Source organism: Rhinopithecus roxellana, chromosome 8 (genome assembly GCF_007565055.1).
Source record: "Rhinopithecus roxellana isolate Shanxi Qingling chromosome 8, ASM756505v1, whole genome shotgun sequence".
NCBI classification, from domain to species: Eukaryota; Metazoa; Chordata; class Mammalia; order Primates; family Cercopithecidae; genus Rhinopithecus; species Rhinopithecus roxellana.
In genome coordinates, this window is record NC_044556.1 from 71,055,264 (window position 1) to 71,081,719 (window position 26,456).

General features: G+C 38.5%; 1 protein-coding gene across 4 annotated transcripts in view; it reads left to right on the forward strand.

The window, feature by feature from the left end:
• The window catches only part of LPGAT1 (lysophosphatidylglycerol acyltransferase 1), a 93,651-nt gene that overhangs the window by 18,012 nt on the left and 49,183 nt on the right, over window positions 1–26,456 (forward strand). For all 4 annotated transcript variants that reach the window (XM_030935634.1, XM_030935635.1, XM_030935637.1 and 1 more), the window contains one exon: window positions 23,505–23,623. In XM_030935634.1, the coding sequence (XP_030791494.1) occupies window positions 23,505–23,623 (119 nt within the window). The remainder of the gene's footprint in view (window positions 1–23,504; window positions 23,624–26,456) is intronic.

Sequence of the window (26,456 nt, forward strand, 5' to 3'; positions counted from 1 at the left end):
GTAACATTGAGAGGAAATTTTTTAAAAATTTAAAAATTTAGCATAGGGTAGATGAAAAACATCCAATTGAAGCTATGAAATTGACATGGATGTGCAGTGTGGAACTTGTAAGGGAAACTTGAGCTAGAAAGAGAAATTGGCAAATTATCCATGGTGTTTAAAGCTGCGATCACCTAGGGATATCTCAGTATGAAGTGATGAGAGGCCCAGGATTAACTCGTGAGGGAATGCCACCATTTGGAGATTAAGAGAGGAAGATTGGAAGAGAAGAAGTAGAAGGAATGCCAGCCTTAAGAGTGTGGGGTCACAGAATTCCACAGTGTTTCAAGGCAGGGACCTGCTGAATGCAGCTGAGCATTTATTTACATTTTCCAAGATGAGAGCTGACATATCTTTTATTGTGCAAGAGCAGCTTCATTGAGGTGGTAGAAGTGTAACTAGACTAGAGTGGGTTGGAGATGAATGATGAATGGGAGGGGACAAAATGGAAACAAGAATGTATGACTTTCCAGAAGTTTGGCTGTGAAAGAATAGAGGGTGATACTGGAGGGAGTGATATAGGGTCAAGGGAAGACTTTTTACATTTTTTATTTTTAAGGTGGAAAAGTCTAGATCCTGACCCACTTAGGGTTGTACCTGATGAAACCAGGATCATTTACTCACACAGGTAGTATATTAGGAAACTCTTCTTGGTGAGGATTGAATGAACAAATGCATATCAGCACTCCATACATGGAAAGCGTTTAAATGTTGACTCTGTTGGCAGAATCAGGCTGAGTGGTCCAGTGCCCCCATGGATCTGGTCCTGTTCCAAGCTCTTTAGTAAGGATGCTCTCCTGCAACCCCTCTGCATTTTCTCAGTTTCATTCTTCCTCTCCCCAAAATCTGTTCTTTCGTTTCTTTGAAAATTTCTACCTGCCTATCTAACCCCATGACACACTTCCACACTGCTCCAGTTTCCACTCTTTTCCTCTCTCTGAACCTCTTTGGCATCAACTCTGTAATTGTGGTTCCTAACTATTGGGCTGAGATTTCCTGCAGTGCTTCAGAGTTATCTCAGGGGGTCAGGAATCCATACGCATATTAAGTGCCATCTGTGGATGAATAAATAATGTGTCTTGTAAATATGTGCTAATGTTTTTCAAATGTATGTGGCTGCTGTTTTGATTAATAAGAAATCCTTTAAAAGCTTTTAAACTTTGTTGTTACTTTTATTATGGATGTTTTCACTCAATTCTAAAAGAACTGATATATTAAGGCTGGACACATTTTTTGACCTTAAAAAAGAATGTTCATACTTGACAAGGTTAGGAATCATTGCTCTACAACATTCAGTTTTCCTTCATGTTCTTGACTATTATCTTTTCTTTTCCTGTCTCTTTAACAGACTTGTAAATTGCTTGTAAGGGCAGGGGTTGTGGTTCTTTCTTCTTCCTTGTACCCTACTGCAGAGGTTGGCAAGCTACAGCCCTTGGGCCAAATCCAGCTCACTGCCTGTTTCATAACGCCCCTCCAGCTAAGAAGCTTTTACAGGTGAACATTTGCAATCAACCTGATGCTAAGAGAACACTAACTTTGAACTCCAGTTAAGCAAAATGTTCTTCCTGAGAAATAATTCCATTCTTGTCATTAGAACTGTATTATGTAAATTATATTCAATTATTAATTTTTTATTTTGAATTTTGTCAATAAAATTCTCATAGAAATTTGTTAGAAAACAAATTTGTTTTATAAGTACCTACATAATACCCTCATTTGCCTCTTGGCTTGCATATCTGAAAATTTTGCTGTCTGATCCTTTATAGAAAAAGTTTGAGGACCCCTGCTTCGTAGTCATAGTTTTTTTTTTTTTTTTTTTTTTGAGATGGAGTCTTGCTCTGTTGCCAGGCTGGAGTGCAGTAGCACGATCTTGGCTCACTGCAACCTCTGTCTCCCGGGTTCACACTATTCTCCTGCCTCAGCCTCCTGAATAGCTGGGACTACAGGCGCCCGCCACCACGCCCAGCAATTTTTTTGTGTTTTAGTAGAGACGGGGTTTCACTGTGTTAGCCAGGATGGTCTCAATCTCCTGACCTCGTGATCTGCCCACCTCGGTCTCCCAAAGTGCTGGAATTACAGGCATGAGCCACCGCGCCTGGCCCGTAGTCATAGTTTCTAACCTTGTTTAATATCTGAATTATTTGAGGAGCTTTAAGAAAATATACATATTTATAAGCATAAATATATATATTCCTCTACCCTGGAGATTCTGAATCAGTACATCAGGGGTGGAGCCTGGGAACTTATATTTTTAACAAATTATTGAATTGTTTGGGAATCAGTTCCTTTTAGTGCATTCATAGAGTTGAACCCTGAGAGATAATGAAATGAATATTGAGTTAGTTATATGTCAGAGGATAAATTCTTACTTCAGCATTTATTAACTATGAGACCTTATCCAAGTAACTACTTGTTTTGCTGGTTTAAAAATTTTTTAGTTATTTTGTTTATAGACAGTTTTGCTTACTTTCTACAGTGGTAGTTCTTTTACCTTTGGAGGTTTATTAGAACCTCTTTCAGAATCTGACGAAAGTAAATAGCCCCTCCCTCTAGAAGGGTGCACCCGTGTTAGTTTCCTGTGACTACCAAAACAAATTACTACAGGAGTGCTTAAAGCAACATAAACTTATTCTCTGACTGTTCTGGAGGCCCGACATTCAAATCAAGGTATCTGCAGGGCCGAGATCCCCCCGAGAGGTTCTAAGGGAGATCCCTCACCTCTTCCAACATCTGGGCTGCGTTCCTGGGCTTGTGGCTGCATCACTCAGCCTCGGTCTCCAGGGTCACATTGCCGCCCCTTCCTCTCCATGTATCTCTTACAGAAAGACTCTTGTCATTGGATTTAAGGTCCATCTGGATAATCCAAGATAAGCACTTCCTCTCAATATTCTTAACTTAATCACATTTTTTATCATATAAAGTAACATTCACAGGTTCCAAGGATTTCACATAGATATCTTTGGGGTTGTGGAGGGGTACATTTTTCAGCTTTCCATAGAACCTTTGCACATGGTCACAGTTTTACAGTTTCAAGGAGTCACAACTCTGAAGTCCGTTTATGGATCCTATGGACTCTAGGTTTGGGCTCCTTGCTCAGTGAGAACCTTACACCTATAGTGTGTTCTAGTTAATCTCTTTATTCTTTCCTGTCTCTGTGTCATATGCTTACATTCATCATCCCATTAATACCATTTTCAAAATGATGTTTTTTTCTTGTAACCTTCGACTTTTCCATGTATAGTTTGCTGTTTAGGTTAATTTCTCTGATTCCCTTAGGAACTGTTTATCCTTTGATAAGCTTCTTGTTAAAAAGAAAGCCCTCCCTAAGCCTTTTTACTTCATTCTGCAGTAGGGAGACTAACTTCTGTGCCAACACAGGTAACCAGTAATGCTTCTAGTGAGAAGAAACACCTTGATTGAGTATCTGCTGTGCCAGGCCGTTTGACAAGTGCTTACACGTGGCTTGTTATTTAATATTGAAAACAATCCTGTCGAGGGAATGTGGTATCAGTGAGCAAATGAAGGTCTGTGGAAGTTAGGTTACGTGCACAATGTGAGTGATAGAGCTGGCAAGAGCCAAGCTAGTCTTTGAGTGAAGGTCTCGTCTAAAGCCCGTGTGTTTTCATTATACTATGAAAACACAGCACACTTCACTTTTAGTTAAATGGTTAGTAATCTCATTAGACAGGGGCTACCTCTGTTTTGGTTTCACTGGGTTCTAGTCACATGTACAGTGCTTACTTATAGTATTACTTTGCACAAGTATCTTCTCTGATCCTTAGCTTTAAATAATACTAATATCTGGGTGGTATGTCTTTTAGAGCTGTTGTAGAAATTGAGAAAATATAGATTGAAAGCCCCTCCAAATAGAAAAATTTTGCTACTATGTAGTATAAATACAATTAATTGGTTTCTCATTTTAGAATATTCTTAATACTTTATTCTTTTCCTGTTTTAGATTTCAAGATTTGGGAATGTGGCCAAACCTCAAACCAGAGGATACATTAACCCCAACTATGAATTTCTTTGCTTAAAACCTCTTAGATATTTGGCTGTTGTGAATTCTTACATTCTGCTTTCTGTTCTTTTAAGGGGCATCCCCAACTTTGTGTAGCTCAGTTCTACTTAGGATATCTACATTTGTGATAACTTTCTGAGCAGTTCTCTTTCCTAGGTCAGTTTTTAACTCCTCTCATTACCTCTTTGCCATGGGTTTAGCTGGTGGCTTGGAACTGTGCTCTGGAGACTTTCTCTTTTCTTGTCTCCCTCCTGTAATTTATTCACACCATCATTTATCTGTAGTCTCTTCTGCAGGGTTAATATCCCATCTTGCTGCTTCATCTCACTAGTACTGTCTCCTTCTATCTTTGCTCTTATCCTGCAGGATATGAAGATACTCTCATCTTTTTTGTTTTTTAGGCAGAGTCTCACTCTGTCGCCCAGACTGGAGTGCAGTGGCAGGATCTCAGCACACTGCAACCTCCACCTCCCAGGTTCAAGCAATTCTCATGCCTCAGCCTCCTGAGTAGCTGGGACTACAGGTGCGCACCACCATGCCTGGCTAATTTTTGTATTTTTTGTAGAGACAGAGTTTCATCATGTTGGCCAGGCTGGTTTTGAACTCCTGGCCTCAAGGGGTCCACCCACCTTGGCCTCCCTAAGTGCTGGATTATAGGCATGAGCCACTGTGCTCAGCCAAGATACTCCCATCTTTTAAAAAAATCCACATTTAGCAAACTGGTCTCCATCATTCCCAACAGCTCTTCATTCCTTTCATCTGACCCATATGTTATCAGTTCCTTTTACCTACTGGCTTTCTATTGTTTATAACATAACATTAAGGATTCTGATGCTCTAATAACCTGTCCCAGGCCTGTCTTATCTTTTGGGTGCTCCCTCCCTTTATGCTTTCTGCTGCAGTGTAGAATGTCCCTCCTATCAAGACCCAGTCCTTTTGTTTGGATTTCATTCCTCCCTGCTTGCTCATAAACCTTCCTTCATTGTCAATGTCCTCTTTCTTTAACTTTCATAAAAACTCTTGACTTTCCAATACTTTTAAAGAATTGGAGGATATGGTAGCCTGGGTCTATGTTTCCAAATATCAGCAAGAGACTGGAGCTGAATAGTGTCTCCCCACTTTGGGTGGTGAATGTTCTCTTTATTTAAACACAGTCCCACTGCTCCCTTTTGTCATATAGGAAGCCTCCTTCCCTCTATTGTCACCTGTGTGGTGATAAAACAGGAATTTTGTATTCTCTGGCCTAAAGTCTGGTATCTGACTTTAAAAAATAATCCTATAACCTGAATTTGTATTTATAGATATAATCTTATTTCTTCTTGTTCTCAGTGCCAGCTATCTCCCCCAGAAGTTTACTACCCAGGCATGTTCTCCCTGTCTTTGATATCTCTTCCCTTCGTATTTCAGCTCACAATGACTTCTTTTCCTAGCTTCTGTGGTACATATTTTCTTTTTTTTTTTTTTTTTTTTTTTTTTTGAGACGGAGTCTCGCTCTGTCACCCAGGCTGGAGTGCTGTGGCCGGATCTCAGCTCACTGCAAGCTCCGCCTCCCGGGTTCACGCCATTCTCCTGTCTCAGCCTCCCGAGTAGCTAGGACTATAGGCGCCGCCACGTCGCCTGGCTAGTTTTTTGTAGTTTTTAGTAGAGACGGGGTTTCACTGTGTTAGCCAGGATGGTCTCGATCTCCTGACCTCGTGATCCGCCCGTCTCGGCCTCCCAAAGTGCTGGGATTACAGGCTTGAGCCACCGCGCCCAGCCTGTGGTACATATTTTCATGTGTATTGTATTATTTCACAGTTTGTTTTTTATTCCCAATAAGTGAGCAAACTTCTTGAAGACAGGGATTGTATTAGATCAATTAAAAAGTTGACTTAAGTTTTATATGGAAGAAAACATAACTTTAAAAAACAAAAATCACACAGCTAAGTGAGATGCTGGCGTGATGATGGGCATATGAGATGCTGGCATGATGATGGGCATGAGAGCTGAATATGACAGGGAACAGCATATTCAAGATTCTGGTCTATCCATACTCCAGGGCATACATCTGTTGACTGGAAAGACAGACAAATTGTGTATACTATTTAAAATGTTTATCTGTTTTAATTTTTCTTTTTTGCTTCCACCCTCTATCTTCCCTCATGTTCTACTTTCTCTTGAATTGCATTAATTACTTCATGATAGAATTCTAGTATACTTTAATATCTTCTGCAGTGGTAGAACCCTGTGTCTCTCTGAAGAAAATAAAACCAGTTGAATGAATGAACGTTATCAATAAGTGCTTTGGGGGATAGTGAACAGGAGGAGGTGTAAATTAATTATATTTACCATCTGTGTTTTTCTTTGCAACTAATTCAGTCAGAAAGGGAGGAACCATAGAGTTACGTTTCTTCTGCTTGACTTAAAATATCTCAAAATTCCTTTCCGGCTCTAAATTTCTTTAAGATCAAAACCCTTACTATATATAATAGTTCAGTTCTAAAGCTTTTTAGAGCTGTGTTAGCAAAACAGAGAGGTATCCATGTTGTACACGTATTCCTGGCAATTTGGTGTAATCCTTTACCTTTAGGAGATGTTAGAATTTCTTTTTTTCCATTTGCTCATTTTAGGAATTGTATTAGTCTGTTCTTACACTGCTAATAAAGACATACCCAAGACTGCTAATTTATAAAGGAAAGAGGTTTGAATGACTCACAGTTCCACATGACTGGGGAGGCCTCACAATCATGGTGGAAAGCGAATGAGGTGCAAAGTCATATCTTACGTGGCGGCAGGCAAGAGAGAGCTTGTGTAAGGGAACTCCTCTTTATAAAACCATCAGATCTCGTGAGACTTATTCACTATCATGAGAACAGTGTGGGAAAGACCGCCACTCATGATTCAGTTACCTCCCACCAGATCCTTTCCACGACACATGGAAATTATGGGAACTACAATTCAAGATGAGATTTGGGCAGGGACACAACCAAACCATATTGGGAATCTAAGGCAAATACTGCTAAATTTCATTACTTAGTTTAAGTTTTCCCAATGTTATAAAATTAAAGGACCTTTGATTTACATTTGAATCTCTGAATTCAGTGTAGTGTCCTATTGCTCAACTTATACATAAATGAAAGGAGCTATTTGAAAGGATGAGACAAGAAACCTTTGAGCAAGTTGGGGATTTTGTACAGGTGCAAGTGCTGTTATTGGGACATACTATAGAAAGAAACTTAAGATGTAAAGTCTTAGCTACCTCAACTCTGAGTGATTTAACACAATTATTATTATTATTTTTATTTTTGATATGGAGTCTTGCACTGTCGCCCAGGCTGGAGTGTAGTGGCGCGGTCTCGGCTCACTGCAAGCCGTGCCTACCAGGTTCATGCCATTCTCCTGCCTCAGCCTCCTGAGTAGCTGGGACTATAGGCGCCCGCCACCACACCCAGCTAATTTTTTTTATTTTATTTTATTTTATTTTTAGTAGTGACGGGGTTTCACCATGTTAGCCAGGATGGTCTCGATCTCCTGACCTCGTCATCCGCCCGTCTCAGCCTCTCAAAGTGCTGGGATTACAGGCGTGAGCCACCGCGCCCTGCCAACACAATTAATTTAAACCAGGCTACTTTGGGGGAGAGGTTGTTAGATAGTAAATGGAAGCAAATAAACACAAAAAAAAAGGAGTGCAGTCCATTTAGTAATGTCTCCCACTATTACTTTGATCTGGAGGAAAAAAGATATTTACTATTTGGCCCATCACAGAAAAAGTTTGCTGAGTCCTGCTCCAGGGTAAATATCCAGAAGTGGGTTTTCTGAGTCACATTGTAAATGTATGTTTAACTTCATGAGAAACTGCCAAACTCTTTTCTGGAGTGGCTGTACCATCTTGCATTCCGTCAGCAATGTTCCAGTTGTTCTCTACCCTCACTAGCTCTTGATATTGCCAGTATTTTAAAATTTTACTCATTTTAGTAAATGTCTGAAGGTAGCTTGTCTTGTTTTTAATTTTCATTTCCCTAGTGGCTAATGATATTGAACATCTTTTCATATAGTTATTTGCCATCTGTGTGTCTACTTTGGTGAAGTGTCCAAGTCTTTTCTTCATTTTTTTAATTGGGTGGTTTGTTATCTTAATGCTGAGTTTTGAGAGTTGTTTTTTATTTTTTTGTTTGAGATGGAGTTTCGCCCTTGTTGCCCAGACTGGAGTGCAATGGCATGATCTTGGCTCACTGCAATTTCCGTACCCCTGCCCGGGTTCAAATGATTCTCCTGCCTCAGCCTCCCGAGTAGCTGGGATTACAGGCATATGCCCAGCTAATTTTGTATTTTTAATAGAGACGGGGTTTCTCCATGTTGGTCAGGCTGGTCTCGAACTCACGACCTCAGGTGATACGCCAACCTCAGCCTCCCAAAGTGCTGGGATTACAGGTGTGAGCCACTGCGCCCGGCTGAGAGTTTTTTATATACTCGGGATATAAACCCCTTGTTGGATATGTGATTGCATATTATTTTCTCTCATTTTATTCTCTTAACAGTGTCTTTTCCTCATTAAAATGTTTACATTTGGATAAAGTCTAATTTACTGACTTTTTTAAAAAAAATTGGGCAGCCCCCAAGCCAGAATAGGTTGAGAGAGATTCCCCAATTCATTGATGTTATTTTCTTCTATGGATTGTGTTTTTCATGTCATGTCTAAGAGTACTTTGCCCAAAACTCCTAAAAACTCTAGGAGTTTTATAATTCTGCATTTTACATACATCTCTGTGATCCATTTTGAATTAATCATTGTATAAGGTGTGAGGTTTAGGTCAAGGTTCACATTTTTTTTGCAACATTGTTGAAAAGACTATTCTTTTTCCATTCAGGGGACTTTACATCTTTGTCAAAGATCATTTGACCATACTTAGGTAGTCCATTTCAGGACGCTCTTTTCTGTTCTGTTGATTTATGTGTCTGTGCCTTCACCAATACCATACCATCTTAATTATTGTAGTTATGGTAAGTTTTAAAAATGGATAGTGTGATTCTTCCAACTTTATTTTTTTTCAAAGTTATTTTAGCTAGTATAGTTTGCTGACTTTTCTATATAAATTTTAATAACCACTTATGTGCAAACATTTTAAATGCAGTTTTGACTAGATTTGAGTTCTATTTGTAGATCAAGTTGTGGGTGAATAGACATTTTTGCTATGTTGAGTCTTTTAATCCACAACCATAGTATGTCTCTTCATTTTGGGCCTTTTTGATTTCTTTCTCAGTGTTTGGTAGTTTTGACTATATAGATCTTGTTCATGTGTTGGAGAGGAGCTTTTGTCAATAGTATTTTTTAAAAATTTCAATTTTCCCCCGTCTCTACTAAAAAATACAAAAAACTAGCCGGGCGAGGTGGCGGGCGCCTGTAGACCCAGCTACTCGGGAGGCTGAGGCAGGAGAATGGCGTGAACCCAGGAGGCGGAGCTTGCAGTGAGCTGAGATCCGGCCACTGCACTCCAGCCTGTGCAACAGAGTGAGACTCCATATCAAAAAAAAAAAAAAAAGAAAAAAAGAAAAAATTCCAATTTCCTGTTCTTCTTTTCTCGTGTATATAAATATGATTGATAGTTATGTCAGTCTTGTATCCTGCAACTTTGCTAAACTCACTTATTAGGAATAGGAGCTTTTTGTAAATTATTTAGGATATTCTACATAGGCAGTCATGTCATTTGTGAATAAGAATTTTATCTCTTCCTTTCCAATTTTTTGTTTCTTCTTCTTAAGCTAGCTAGGACTTCTGGTACAATATTAAGTAAGAGCGATGAGAGTGGACATCTCTGCCTTGTTTTTTAATCTTAGGGAGAAACATTCTAAATACTACTAAATACTATGTTGTAGTTTTTATGTGTAATACTTTATCACACTGAGAAAATTTTTTTTACTCCTAGTTTGCTGAGAGTTTTTATTATGAATGGATACTGAAATTTATTGAATGCTTTTTCTGCATAAATTCATATGATCATGAGACTTTCTTATTTTAAAAAATTTTATTTGTTAGATTTTTGATTCAGAGAGTACATGTGCAGGTTTGCTACATGAGTATATCACATGATGCTGAAGTTTGGGCTTCTAGCCCAGATAGTGAAAACAGTGCCTAATAGGTAGCTTTTCTATCCTTTCCCCCTCCCTCCATGCCATTCCTTTTTGGAGTCCTTGGTGTCTACCGTTCCCATCTTTGTGTCTGTGTGTATCCAATGTTTAGGTCCCACTTATAAGTGATGACATGCAGTATTTGGTTTTCTGTTTCTGTGTTAATTCACTTAGGGTAATGGCTTCCAGCTGTATCCATGTTGCTGCAGAGGACATGATTTCATTCCTTTTTTTTTTTTTTTTTTTTTTTTATTGCTGTGGAAGGTTTTCTTCTTTAGACAGTTAATGTGGTGAATTATATTGATTGATTTTTTTTTTTTTTTTTTTTTTTGAGACAGAGTCTCGCCCTGTTGCCCAGCCTGGAGTACAGTGGCTCAGTCTCTGCTCACTGCAACATCCGCCTCCTGGGTTCAAGCAATTCTTGTGCCTCAGCCTTCCAAGTAGCTGGGACTACAGGCATGCACCATCACACACAGCTAATTTTTGTGTTTTTAGTAGAGATGGGGTTTCACCATGTTGGCCAGGCTGGTCTCAAACTTCTGACCTCAAGTGATCGCCCACCTTGGCTTCCCAAAGTTCTGGGATTACAGGCATGAGCCACTGTGCCTGGCCTGATATTTGGATATTGGACCAGCCTTGCATTCCTGAGGTAAACCTAACTTGGTCACGGTATATATTGTTGGATTCCATTTGCTAATATCCTATTGATGATTTTTGCCTCTGTTCGTGATGGTTTTAGTCTGTAGCTTTTGTTTGCTTGTCTTTTTCTGGTTTTGGTATCTGGGCAATACTGGCCTCATAAACTTGAGAGCATTCCTTTCTTTTCTGTTTTCTAGAAGAGATTGCATGCAGTTTGTATTATTTCTTTTTTGAAATGTCAGGTAGAAAATGCCAGTGAAACCATCTGGGCCAAATTATTTTTTGGAAGGTTTTTGACTATAAAATCAATTTCTTTAATAGAAATTGGTTATCTGTTCATCTTAGATGAGTTTTGATAGTTAGTAATTGGTGGTTTTCAAGGAATTGGTCCATTTCACCTAAGTTGTCAAATTTTGTTTCTAAAGTAGTTCATAGTACCAATGGTCCCTGACTTTTCATGGTTTTACTCAAAATTTCTTGACTTTATGATGGTATGAGAGTGACATGCATTCAATAATGCTTGTATCCATACAACCGTTCTGTCTTTCACTTTTAGTACCATATTCAGTAAATCACATGAGATATTCAACACTTTTTTATAAAATAGGCTTTGTGTTAAAAATGCATTTTTGACTTGCTGTGTTTTCAGTGTACAATGGGTTTATCAGGAACCCCATGATAAATCAAGGAACATCTGTTGTGATGTCTTCTCTTTCATTTCTGATATTGGTGATTTATGGTTTTTATGTTTTTTTTGTTGTTGTTGTTAAAAATTAATTCGATAACTTGTATTGGCCTTTTCAAAGAGTCACTTTTGCTTTCATTGATTTTCTCCATTTTTTTTTTTTTTTCATTTCATTGATTTCTGTGTTTGCCTTTGACTTTTGTATTTTGTTTTTTGATTCTTTGGTATTTAGTATTCTGTCAATCTGGAACTTATTTACATCCCCCAATTTCAAGTTTCTCTATGAATTTATTCAATGGCTGGCTTGAAGAACACTTTAAAAAGTCTCTATGTCTTCTACAATGTGCAATTATATGACCATCACCACAGTTCCATTACCTCCTAAAGTAAATTTTTATACTTTTGATTTATTTGCTTTGGTGACTTAACATTTGTGGGTAGGGATATTTTTACTCTTTATTTTAGGAAAATCATGGTACTTTTTGTAACACACACCCATTAGTTCTTTGATTTGTATACTTATTGGTCTAGCATTTTACTGTAATCAATAGCCAGTAGCCAACATTAGAGAACTAACTAATCTGTGCACTTACATGTAATAAATTATTATGTGGCCATTAAAAATCATATTGTGGGAGAATAATGACAGCCAATTTTGTATGATATATTGAATTTCAAGTTGTATAAACCAGAATTTAAGAATCATTCATTTTTCATTTAAAAAAGTATATGTATACACAGAGAAAAATAACTGGAAGATATAGTATAAAATTTTAATAGTGTTTTCTTATCCTTGGATAGTGAGATTTGGGGTAATTTTCTGCCTTGTGTTTTTCAGTATTCTGATTTACTACAATGAATATATGTTGTTTTAATATTCAGAAAGCCTTATCTTTTTAGAAACCTATTTAAAATAATGTTTTAAAAATAAATTTTTGTCGGGCATGGTGGCTCACACCTGTAATCCCAATATTGTGGGAGCACAAGGTGGGAGGATCGCTTGAGCCCAGGAATCTGAGACCAGCGTGGGCAGCAAAGCGAGACCCCGTCTCTACAAAAGTAAAAAAAATTAGCAGGGCATGGTGGTGGAGGCTGAGGCAGGAGGATCACTTGAGCTCAGGAGGTTGAGGCTGCAGTGAGCTTTGATTGTGCCACTGCACTCTAACCTGGGTAGCAGAGCAAGACCCAACCTCAAAATTAAAAATAAAAATAAGCCAATTTTGAGGGCTGGGTATGGTAGCTCACGCCTGTAATCCCAGAACTTTGGGAGGCCGAGGCGGACAAATCACCTGGGATCAGGAGTTTGAGACCAACATGGCCAACATGGCAAAACCCCGTCTCGACTAAAAATACAAACATTAGCTGTATTTCATCATGCATGCTGGCGGTCTCAGCTACTTGAGACTGTGGTAGGAGAATTGTTTGAACCTGGGAGGTGGAGGCTTCAGTGAGCCAAGATTGCACCACTGCACTCCAGTCTGGGTGACAGAGCAAGACTGTGTCAAAAAAAAAAAAAAAAAAGAAAAAAAGAAAAGAAAAGAAACTGAAAAATAAACGCATTTTCTAGTTTGTATTTGAATTTTATTGTAATTTTGGTAGTGTCAGTATTTGGAGTTTTTCTTTATTATGAATATGTAAATCTACTCAGAGCTGAGCTGTGTATAAAACTGTTTACTTTTACTTTCTTGCACAGAGTTGTTCCTAGATTTAATAATTTTTGTTTCTTTTGCTTACTTTGGTATGAAATGATCACTAATTCACCCCCAAGTGCTTTTCATTTTAGATCTCCTTTCAAGTCATTCAGATGCTTCTCTGCCAATTTCATCTTTTTTGGAAAGTCTGTTTGGGAAATGCCTAACTTGCTCCAGTTTGGACTGGTTATCCACTAAGTCTGGTATACAGCTGACATCCTGATTATCTTTCTTCCCTATCATCCTCTCTCCTTGGTTGTGTTCCCAATTTCTTTTTTCACATGTCTTTCTCTTTCTTGGTTTATTTCTCATTTTAGGGAAGCACATCATCCAATATCTTCATGAGGGCAAGAGGTTAATTTTTCAAAATGTCACACACTTGAAAATATTTTTCTCTGCTTGCACCTGATTGATTATTTTGCTGGGTGGAGAATTCTAGGTTGGAAGTAGTTTTTCTTTGGGATTTTTTTTTTCCCTTTTTTTTCTTACCCCAAGTCAAGTGCAGTCTTTGTGAACAATCAATTGAAATAACTCACTACCTTTCTCCAGGATTTTGAAGTCATTATTATTTTAATAATAATCTCTACAATATTTTTTGCTTTCAGTAGCTATTGAGAAATTCCAAGTTAATCTGATTCCTTATCCTTATATGTGTCCTCTTTTTCCTTTCTGACAGTTTATTGGATCTTCTCTTTTTTTGTTTTGAAATTTCATGGGGATGTATGTCTTGGTATAGGTCTGTTTTTATCCACTGTGCTAGCTATTTGATGTCCCATGTCGGAGTGGAAATCCACACCCTCAAATGCTCTTTAACTACATCTTTGATTTCTTTTTCCTGGAACTCTTGTTATTTGAAGGCTGGATTTTGTGGAATTGTCTTCTAATGTTCAAGTCTTTTCTCGTTTTTCATCTTGTTTTTAAATCTCCTGTTTGGAAGATTATCTCAACTTTATCTCTTGGTTTTTCTATTGAGACTTTTATTTTTACAATTATGTTAATTTCCAGCAGGTCCTGTTTTTTCTTATTCTTGTCTCATGGTTATTATCATCATCTCATCCCTTACCTCAATATAGACATTAATGCTGGTCTCTTGAAGTTTTCTTTTTTGTGTAATGCCTGTTTCCTCAGATTCTTTATTTTTCTGTTTGCTTTGTTCTCTTTCACATTAACAGCCTTTTTCAGGTCTCTGGCAATATATGACTATGTAGGTAAGGAAAACCATTTCCTTTGCCCTCAGGTTTCGCAGCTATGGCCTGTTTTGTTAGCCTAATTAGGCTAACAAAAGACAGATTGACAAGAGAAAAGGATACACATTTTATTTGATGTTAACATTTTTTATGTGGCACAGGGGGCTTCATAGAAAAGAAGTGAAAACTCCAAAGAAGCATTTAGATTCAGGATTTTATATACCCCTTCCCCCCTTCCTTCCTTCCTTCCTTCCTTCCTTCCTTCCTTCCTTCCTTCCTTCCTTCCTTCCTTCCTTCCTTCCCTCCTTCCCTCCTTCCCTCCTTCCCTCCTTCCCTCCTTCCCTCCTTCCCTCCTTCCCTCCTTCCCTCCTTCCCTCCTTCCCTCCTTCCTTCCTTCCTTCCTTCCTTTTGTTTCTTTTTTTGATAGAGTCTCACTCTGTTACCCAGGCTGGAGTGCAGTGGTGCAATCTTGGCTCACTGCAACCTCCACCTCCCAGGTTCAAGCAGTCCTTCTGCCTAAGCTTCCCGAGTAGCTGGGACTACAGGTTTGTGCCACCATGCCTGGCTAATTTAAAAAAAATTTTTTTTAGTAGAGATGGGGTTTCACCATGTTGGTCAGACTGATCTTGAACTCCTGACCTCAAGTGATTTGCCCTCCTCAGCCTCCCAAAGTACTGGGATTACAGGAGTGAGCCACCATGCCTTTTCTTTTCTTTTCTTTTCTTTCTTTTCTTTTTTTCTCTTTTCTTCTCTTCTTCTTTTTTTAAGAGACAGGGTCTCACTCTGTCTCCCAGGCTGGGGTGCAGTGGCGTGATTATAACTCACTGTAGCCTCGAACTCCTGGACTCAAGTGATCCTCCCCTCTCACCCTCCCAAGTAGGTAGGACTATAAGCATACATCAGCATGCCCAGTTAATTTCTTTTTAAAATTTTTTTTGTGGAGATGAGGGCTTGCTTTGTTGCCCATGCTGATCTTGAACTCCTAGACTCAAGCAATCCTCCCACCTCAGCCTTAGTGCTGGGATTACAGGTGTGAGACACCAAGCCTGGCTTTATATCCATTTTAACAAAGGGTAATAAATTGAAGAGAAATGACTGGATGAAGGAAACGGGTTTGAGCTTCTAAGGGTGGCAAATTGTAGGAAAGTGACTAGGAACTACATGGGGGAAACTAATGGAAGGAAAGCATTATTTTAGTATGGTTTGCTGTGCAGACTCATCACCGTGTTGACTCCCCATTCGTGGTGATAAGAATATTCTTTTCTTCCTAGTATCAGAAGGGTAACTTTCGCGTGGGGAGTGTATTCCTTATTTCAAGCCAGAAGTGGGGATGACATAGAGCCCTTCACACATCTGCTTTTCTCATCCCCTTCAGCTGTCTGTTCCTGTTTTAAGAGTAAGGGATTAAAATGTTGATTTGTAGCCAAGCAAGTGGCTGTGGCTTATCAACATTGAGCCTCATTGTAGGGTGATCTTATTGGAATGTTTCACTGGAGAACCCCAAATGTCAATATTTTTAGGTCTTTCCTCTTGAGGTGATCAGATTTCCTAGAGGAGATTGTTTCAAACTCTTGGCTGCCATATCCTGGGAGCTTAGTGGGTGAAGGGGAGGGAATCATAGAGATGGATCTTTGTTGGCAGTAAACACGTGTTTGTTTAGTCCTAATGTTGTCAGGATGATTCTCACTTGTTATTTAACCTCACCCTGATTTTACCACAGGCTTGTATTGACATAATTTTAACTTAGTTCTTCTCAAAGGAGATTGGGGTGGAGTCAGGATGTTTGGAATTACCTTTTGGATTGTAACAGACTATTGGCCAGGCAAGCTAAAAGTTTTGCAATACTGGTGAGCTGTAGGAAGAAGAATTGCTTCACCCAAAATGCCACTAGCTCCCCTTTTGAAAACAGTACAAGTTTAACTTAAACCAAATCTTAATGCCAGTGAAAGTTAATTCCCAGTTATTATCTTTGACTTTCCTGCTGTTCCCTAATTCATGCTTGACAGTGGTGTTTCTGATTTTAATGATATTTGAAATTGGAATTCTAAAGATTTCTTTTACATAGGTAGGCAGAGTGGAAGCAAGAAGACTAGTTAGGAAGTCATTGCAGAAGTCCAGGCAAGAGTTATTGGTGGCTTGGATTAGAGTGGTAGTAGTAGAGAGGGCCAGGCATGGTGGCTCATGCCTGTAATCCCAGCACTTTGGAGGCCAAGGTGGGCGGAGCACCAAGACCAGCCTGTCCAAGATGATGAAACCCTATCTCTACTAAAATACAAAAAAAAAAAAAAAAGCTAGCCAGATGTGGTGATGCACACCTGTAGTTCCAGCTACTCGGGAGGCTGAGGTGGGAGAATTGTTTAAACCTGGGAGGTAGAGGTTGCAGTGAGCTGAGATTGTGCCACTGCACTCCAGCCTGGGCAACAGAGTGAGACTCTGTCTCAATAATAATAATAATAATAAATGGTAGTAAGTAAGAAGAAAAATAGAGGATCCGAATGTATTTTGAAGGCAGAGTTCACTGGACTTAGAGATGGATTGAATGTGGAAGATTAAGGAAAGGGAGGAATGAAGATAGTCTTAGATTTCATCTTCAGATGACTGGGTGAACAGCAGTGTTCTTTGCTAAGATGGGGAAGACTAGGGAAAAGAGCCAGTTCTGTATCAAGCATATTATATTTAAGATAATCCCATCTGGGCCCAAAGACAATGTTGATTTTTTTTCTTAGATACCTTGCCCCTTTAGACTTGGTTATTATTCAGCTGTCACTGAAAAAAATACTTGATTATTTGGCTATATACCTCTCTACCCCTCCTTGTTGTTGCCATCCACTATCCTTTTTTGTTGAGGATTTTGGGACTTGGCTTGTCCACCCTATTCCCTGGCATAATCATGGGCAACTTTAGGGCCTGCAAGTGCAGTTTATCCAAGTTCCTGTCCTTAACGTTTTTTGACATGAAGCATGTCAGCAGTGACAATATGATATTGTGGTTAGTAGTAGGTTCCCCTACTTCCTCACTGTATAAGTTTGAAAACAGTGCTTAACCTTTTGTGTCTCATTTTCTTCATTTGCATATTGGGGATGATACTATCTGTACATTTGGAATTTTGTGAAGATTAAATCAGAAAATAATATAAATTATTTTCTATTACTAATTCTAGTGCATGGCATATAATAAACATTCCATAAATGTTAGCTATTGAGATTATTACTTATACATCTATTTAATAATATCTGCTACTATTAGTATTTTAGTTATGTGACCCCTCCAAAAGCTACCTCTTGAGCCTTGCCCTCTCAAATTTTAACCTCTTAAAATTTAAGTGCCAAAGGGATACTGACCATGATTTCCTAGTGTGTACAATGTACTTGCTTTAAAAAAAAATAAAATTAAACATCAGCACTTCAATTCCAATGGTTCTTACTTAGAGATATGTATTAGAAGGATTTTCAAAAGTCTGGGCCTTCCCTTGGGAAGCTTGACTAGAATGTTGTGGAGAAAGGGATGACATTAGCATCTCTATGTATGATTGCCCTCCCTCCATCTCTTTTCTAGGTAGTCAGCTGTTTGTTTGCAAGACTTGTTTCCCTCACCAGTCTCTCCTCCATTAATGAGTACTTTAAGCCACTCTCTCATGGCCACTCTTAATTAACACCCTCCCTCGGATGAATCCAATCAGGTCTGCCTCAAACCTGAACTGCTGAAAGCCACAGTTCTCCAGCTATGTGAAATTCACTTATGATTATTTTGGCTCTCTAATTTCTTTTGTTTGTTTGTTTGTTTGTGTGTTTGTTTGTTTTTAGAGAGAGTGCCTATATATGTCACCCAGACTGGAGTGTAGTGGCATGATCACAGCTCACTACAGCCTTGAGCTTCTGAGCCCAAGAGATCCTCTGCCTTAGGTCTCTGTGGTCTCTAGAGTAGCTAGGACCACAGGTACATGCTACCACACCCAGCTAATTTTTAATTTTTTTTATAGAGACAGATTCTCACTTTGTTGCCCAGACTGGTCTTGAACTCCTGGCCTCAAGGGGTCCTCCTGCCTCAGCCTCCCAGAGTGCTGGGATTACAGGTATGAGGCACCGTGCCCAGCTGGCTCTTTAATCTTTACTATTAGACTGATTTTCATATGACACAGTAGGCTTAGGGCTCTTTTAGTTACTAGTGATTCCAAAAGTGACTTTAATCCCATTACTCAGGATCTCTATGGTACTATCAATTAGATCTCCTTCATTTTTGCAAGATGTTTAAGTAGCATTAATGATATTGTTTCATAAGTGAGAAAATGAAGGCACAGAAGGATAGAATAGTATGTTGCATCAGCTTGTGGGCATAATAAGCAACCTTTCTTCTCTCCGTTAATTCTGTTTTGTGGGCCAGTATAAATGGCTTTAGTGTCACTGTTTTAAGGAGTTTTTGATGGGTTGTTGTTTCTGTTTTCTTTTTGAGATGTGAACTGTCCAGATTAATTCTAATCTGTAACTTTTGGGAAAAGTATATTGATGTACATGTTAGAGTGTGTGTGTGTGTGTGTGTGTGTGTGTTGTGTGTGTGTATGTAGTAGATGATAACCCTTAGCTTTGGTTTTCAATAACAATTTTGAAATTTATTACAATTAGAAAATTTTTCCTCCAGTTTTTATTCAGTTGTCCTTTTTCCCTTTGGAAGTAGTAGACCTGACCCAATTCTTTTTTGAGAATTCATTTCATAGAGCAGCGTGTTAGAATATTTTTGTTCTTCTAATCAAGTGCAGTGTAAGAACTGGCAGGCATCCATAGCTTCTTTTCTATCCCTTGGTTAAGATATTAGCTTTATTACTCTATTTACTGGTCATGGGATAGCAGGGCATAATCTGAGTAACATAGCTACTTCATCTGTGTAATAAATTGCTCATTTTAATCTTGATTTTGTTAGTCATTTAACTTTCTAACAGTTGTCCTTAAATGATGCTCTAAAAGAAGAATACCATATATATTGGAAATTAAATTTGTTACTGAATAAAATTAGGATTATTGTAAAATTCAACATGACCTTATTGCTACCTCAGGATAATTTCTTGGTAAAACGTTGATCCAAACTGGGTGTGGTGGCTCATGCTTGTCATCCCAGCACTTTGGGAGGCTGAGACAGGAGGATTGCTTGAGCCCAGGAGTTCCTGACTCAAAAAAAAAAAAAAAAAAACAGAAAGAAAGAAAAAAAGAAGAGTTGATCTAAGTACCTTCATTTTGTTTTGTTTTGTTTTGTTTTTTTGAGACAGAGTCTCACTTTGTCACCCAGGCTGGAGTGCAGTGGCTCAATCTCGGCTCACTGTAACTTTTGCCTCCCAGGTTCAAGCAATTCTTGTGCCTCAGCCTCCCAAGTAGCTGTGATTATAGACATATGCCACCATACCTGCTAATTTTTGTATTTTTTAGTAGAGACAGAGTTTCATCGTGTTGGCCAGGCTGGTCCCGAACTCCTGACCTCAAGTGATCCACCCACCTTGGCCTCCCAAAGTGCTGGGATTATAGGCATGAGCCACCACACCTGACCACCTTCACTTTTTTGATTTAGCATGCTATGTGAGTCTTGGTAAACTGACATTTGGTCTGAAAATAAATTTTGACTAAGTTCTGGTTGAGAGATAAAACATGTAGTGGATTAACTCTTAATAATTATACTTTAAAGTATAATTTCTGAAAGTATTTAGAAGTGAACATTAAAAACCATTTATAATACATAATGTTAGATTATATATAATGTTCTCAATATTAAAAGTATAATGCAATTCTTTTCCTATACTTGATAAGAAAAGAAAGACTATAATTTTGGGGAAAATAGAATGGAAAGGGGAAAGAGAGGATGGGAAAAATTGAGGGAGGGATTATATTAATTCCTTAGGACTGCCATAACAAATTACCACAAACTGGATTTTACAGCAGATATTTATTGTTTCACAGTTCTGGAAGTTAGAAGTCTTGAAATCAAGGTGTCAGCAGGGCCATGCTCTCTCGAAAGACTCTTGGGGAGGCTCCTCCCTTGCCTCTTCCAGCTTCTTCTGGTGGTTGTCCACCATCCTTGATGTCCCTCGGCTTGTAGGTGCGTCACTTCAATCTCTGCCTCTGTCATCACATGGTGGTCTCCCTGTGTGTCTCTCTGACCACATTTTCCTCTTCTTATAAGGACTCCAGTCTTACTGGATTTAGGTTTAGGGCCCACCCTAATCCAGTATGACCTACCTCATCTTGATTCACAGATTCTGGGTAGACATGAATTTTTAGAGTATATTGTTCAAACCAGTATAGGGAGATCCAAATTCAATTTATATTTTCATATTTAAACCAGTCACACTTACTAGATTTATCTGCTTTATATAAAGCAAACAGGTAAGATATATTTTATGTAAAAACGTATTCTTATTTGCAGTTATATTGACATATATGCCTTCCCACTGCATGGGCCTAGGTATCTAGTATTTTCCACTCATGCAGCACAGACTGCGTTAAAGGACTATTTGGTTATGAGACATCTATTAATACAGATGGAGAGCCAGAAAACTTTCCACATTACCCACTATTTATAGAACCAAGCTAGTCTTTCTTGAGTTTTAACTGCTGTTCACTTTAGAATAATACTTGAAATGTTTTTATTTATTTTATATCCATAATACCTAACCGTGCCTGATGCTGATTTATTGAATGAAGAATGTATTAATGAAAGAATGTTGTGCATGTGTGTGTGTGTGTTTGTGTGTTTGTATGTCCATGTGTCTCCATTGGAGGGTTGTCAAGAGGGGCATATGGGGAGTTTTCATTTGGTTAGTATATTCTCTGTCCTTTTTAAAAACATAACTAGGCTGGGCGTGGTGGCTCAGGCCGGTAGTCCCAGCACTTTGGGAGGCCAAGGTGGGTGGATCACCTGAGGTTGGGAGTTCGAGACCAACCTGACCAACAAAAAAACCCCGTCTCTACTAAAACTACAAAATTAACTGGGCATGGTGGTGCATGCCTGTAATCCCAGCTACTCGGAAGGCTGAGGCAGGAGAATTGCTTGAACCTAGGAGTTGGATGTTGCGGTGAGCCGTGATCATGCCATTGCACTCCAGCCTGGGCAACAAGAGCAAAACTCCATCCCAAAAACAAAACAAAACAAAAAAACCACAACTAATGGCATCCCTCATCCTATTCTACACTTTGCTTTTATTACTTAAAGTATATCATTTCATATTAGTACATAAGTGCTATGTTTGCATAATACTCCATTTCATAGATATAATTTACTTAGCTGGTCTCCCTTAAAAATGTTTTTAATTGTGGTAAAATATGCTAACATGAAATTCACCTGAATTTTAAAAATTCATCTTAATTTTTCAAGTGTACTTTATTTTTCAGTCTTGTTAAGTATATTCACAATCAAAGCTGCAATGAGTAGCCTTGTGTACATGTCATTTTGCACATAAATGAGTGTATCTGTAGGATGCATTTCTAGAAGTAGAATTCCTAGGTGAAAAGGTTTGTGCATTTGTTAATTTTGAAATATAGTGCAAAATTGGCTCTCAATAGGTCTCCCTATCCCTATTTCATCCAGAGCTTTTACACACAGGTGGCTTGACTTTTTTCCTTGTAGCAGTGAGTGAGATAAAGATAGGGTAAAAGTGAATACTAATATAGAATCGGCCTTTGGTAATTCATATCAAAAAATGCTAGAAGCTTCTTTGCGGAATTCTGATGTTTGAAAACTGAGACTTGAAATAAATTTACTGCAAAATGAGGTGGCTGAGTGCGGTGGCTCATGCCTGTAATGCCAATACCTTGAGAGGCTGAGGCCAGTAGATTGCTTGAGCCCAGGAGTTTGAGATCAGCCTGGGCAACATGGCAAAACCCTGTGTCTACAAAAAAAATACAAAAATTAGCTGGACGTGATGACACACACCTGTAGTCCGAGCTACTCAGGAGGCTGAGGTAGAAGGGTCACTTAGCCCAGGGAGCTTGAATCTGCAGTGAGCTGTGATTGCACCATTGCACTCCAGCCAAGGTAACAGAGCAAGATCCTGTTTCAAAAAAATTAAAAATAAATAAAAAATGAAATGAGGCATAACTACATAGAAATACCAATGTTTCCCTTAGAATGTACCAATGGATTTTGGTGCAGTGACTTTTCATCTGATAACTTCAAATAATTTGGCATTTTTATTAGTTTTCTTTTTTTAAGGTGAAAGTATGTATTATTATGTCTGAATATTTTCTTATAAAATAGAATCTGAAGGGTTGGGAACCACCTGTCATTGATGATCAGTATTAACAGTTTGAAATTTGTTTTTCTAGACTTTTTTCAGTGCATTGAACAACACATAGATGGTATTCCTGCTTTAAAAAGATGGGATCATGCTATATTTACTGTTTTGTGATTTGCTTTGTTTAGTTGATAATATGTCTTTTTTGGGTTAGTGAATAAGAGATATCCTCCATTATTTTAATGGGTTTATACCCTCCTATTACATCATAATTTTCTTGTCCATTCCCTTGTTGGTGAACATTTATGTTGTGATAAACATTCTTTATACATATATCTTTGCTTATGTGAACAAAAGTTTCTGTAGGATAAATTCTAGGAAATAGAACTTCTAGATCAAAGATATGACCATAGCTGGGCATGGTGGCTCACGCCTGTAATCTCAGCGCTTTGGGAGGCCAAGGCAGGTGGATCACTTGAGGTCAAGAGTTTGAGACCAGCCTGGCCAACATGGTGAAACCCTGTCTCTACTAAAAATACAAAAATTAGCTGGGCGTGGTGGTGTGCACCTGTAATCCCAGCTACTTGGAGGCTGAGGCAGGAGAATTGCTTGCACCGGGAGGTGGAGGTTGCAGTGAGCCGAAATCGCACCACTACACTCCAGCCTGGGTGACAGAGCTAGACTGTCTCAAAAATAAGTAAATAAGTAAAGAAAGAATGATCATTTTATATTTTAATGTATATTTGGGGGCTCTATAAAAGTTATATTAACATTCTGATTTGCATAGGAAATAGACTTAGTTGTAAACTTTTGGATGTTTTAGCTAGGTGACATATCATCATTAATATACATAATTTTTTCTAATATAAGGTTTGTGATATTATAAAAATCTTTAAAATGAGAGCTTTGAAACTTTTTATTCTTACAGTGATGGAATGGGGAGAAGATATTAAAGCAGTTTCAAAAGATGAAGCAGTGATGTTGGTGAATCATCAGGCAACAGGAGATGTGTGCACACTGATGATGTGCCTCCAGGACAAAGGACTGGTAAGCTACCCTGAAGGCAGTAGGTAGACATCCAGAAAGGAAGGTTAAAAGGAATCCATTCGGCCGGACATGGTGGCTCACATCTGTAATCCCAGCATTTTGGGAGGCTGAGGTGGGCAGATCACTAGGTCAAGAGATTGAGGCCATCCAGGACCACATGGTGAAACCCCATCTCTACTAAAAATACAGAAATTAGCTGGGTGTGGTGGTGCATGCCTGTAGTCCCAGTTACTCAGGAGGCTGAGGCAGGAGAATCACTTGAACCAGGGAGGTGGAGACTGCAGTGAGCCGAGATCATGCCACTGCACTACTCCAGCCTGGAGACAGAGCAAGACTCCATCTCAAAAAAAAAAAAGGGAATCCATTCAAATATCTTACTGTGCTTTGAAATATAGACATAGACTTTAGTATGTATACTACTTTCAATAAAAATTTAGAAAATATTAAAAGGAAAAATATATCATTCTAAGTCACCCAGAAGTGGGATGTAGAGACTTAAAAAAAAAAAAAACTGGGACAATGTGAATTATATTTCAATAAGACTGTTTTAAAAAATAGTAACTGGGATGAAAGCAGGTTAATATAGTTCAAATTGAGGGCTATCTGGAGATGAAGCAGTGGATTGCCAGTTTGAAAAATACAAACACAAAAAGCTGCCTTGGCCTGGCACAGTGGTGCAGCTTGTAGTCCAAGCTACTTGGGAGGCTGAGGCAGGACGATTGCTTGAGCCCAGGAGTTTGGGCTGTAGTTCTTTATGCTGATAGGTGGTCTGCACTAAGTTGAGCATAAATATGGTGATCTCCTGGGAGTAGTGAACAACTAGCTCGCACAAGAAGGGTGAACCAGCCCAGGTTGGAAATGGAGCAGGCCAAAACTCCTGTGCTGATCAGTAGTGGGATCATACCTGTGAAGAGCCACTGCACTCCAGCCTGGGCAACATAGCAAGACCCCATCTCTAAAACAAAAGGTTGGGGGAATATTGCTTATGATAGAATAAATATTTATAAACTGAGTGGATTTAAAAAATAAATTCAGTCTTTAGCCTTAAACGAATTATCACCTTAGAAGTTAAAGAGGTTATGTTCATAGAAAACTAAATAAATATAAAGTGTATAAATTAATGGAGTTAATGTGTGACCTAATAGTAAATAATCAAATAAATGGAAGTTCATTAAGGGCTTAGTAGTTATGATCAGTGACTATAAGAAGTGTAAACACCATCCTATAAGATACAGTTCTTCTCATCAGGGTGCTGACAGCCTAGTGGCAGGTGGAAGAAGGGTATCTCAAACAATCCTTTTTTTTTTTTTTGAGATGGAGTCTTGCACTGTTCCCAGGCTCTAGTGCAGTGGTGCAATCTTGGCTTGCTGCAGCTTCTGCCTTCTGGGTTCAAGAAATTCTCGTGCCTCAGCCTCCCAAGCAGCTGGCACTGTGGGCATGGGCACCATGCCTGGCTAATTTTTGTATTTTTAGTAGAGACGGGGTTTTGCCATGTTGGCCAGGCTGCTGGTCTCAAACTCTTGATCTCAGGTGGTCCACCCACTCTTGGCCTCCCATAGTCCTGGGATTATAGGCATGAGCCATAAACAATACTTAATTGCCAAGTGAGATGGCTTCAGTGGAGGGTAAGTGCACCGTGTACCTCATGGACATAGAAAACTTTATGAAGGGGAGAGGACATAAACTTGGCCTTGAAGGATGAGTAGAGTTTAGTTAGGTAGAGTGGTAAAGCAAGGACTTCTTTCTTAATGAAACAATCTTGGCAAAAACATCAAAGTGAGAATAAGCCCTGGTGTGTTTAGGTTTCAGAGATTTTGATTCACTAGGTTAGGGTAGTGTCAGAAAATGAGAGGAGATTAAAGAAAAATATGTTTTATTATTGTAGAATCTGTTTTTCTTGTCTGTCTGAAAAGCAGTGGCATAATCTTGCTGGAATGTGGAATACATTAAATCTTTTCTTATATTCAGGATCTTGAATTGTTAAAAGAGTATCACTGTGTAGATATATTTGCATTTATAATAATATTTATTGCCTGTCCCCTAAGTTCATGACATTAAAATTTTGCAAAACTAGTTGATTTGGCTATCTATAAAAGAGACTGTCCAATTAGTTAGCATTGTTACTCGTACAGATAGGATCATTACATTTATAGTGATTATCCTGAGGGCCTACAGTGTCCTTAAGTGGTTTTTGAATCTCAAAGGGTGATTAAAATGGTCAATATAAATATGTCTAACTGTATTCTAACACCAGTTTGGCATAGATGATAACTGTATCAACCAGAATATTAGGTAATTTAAAATTCCCCACTCATGTGGACAAAAGAAAATTTGGTTGGCTTGTTTGCCTTTATAAAAATGTTTAAGTCCCAAGTAATTATTTCATTTCAGATTAGTTAATACTGAGCATTCTAAATAATGCTCTGATAATATTGAATAATTTGAAATCTAGAAGAATATTTTACTTTCTTTTATAAAGGAGTAACTGAGAAATATAAGGGTGGAAGCATTATAATCTCTCCCTGCTGCCTAATAATTACAGAGCAATATTAATTTGTATTCACTAGTAGGAATGTTTACTTGATTTATTTTATACTTTATGGATACATTCGAAGAAGGAAGGCTGTTGTGGGCCAGTTAAAAAATATTACTTTGATGGTAATGTAATTATAACATAGCTTTTTTAATTTAGGGGATTTCTTGAAGCCCCCATTAGTTTCTCAGTGGGAGTACTATTGGCATTTTAATAGGACAGCAGTGTTGCTGAGAACTGTCCTGGACATTGCCAGATGTTTTGTGTACCCAGCTGCCACACAGTAAATGCTAGTAGCAC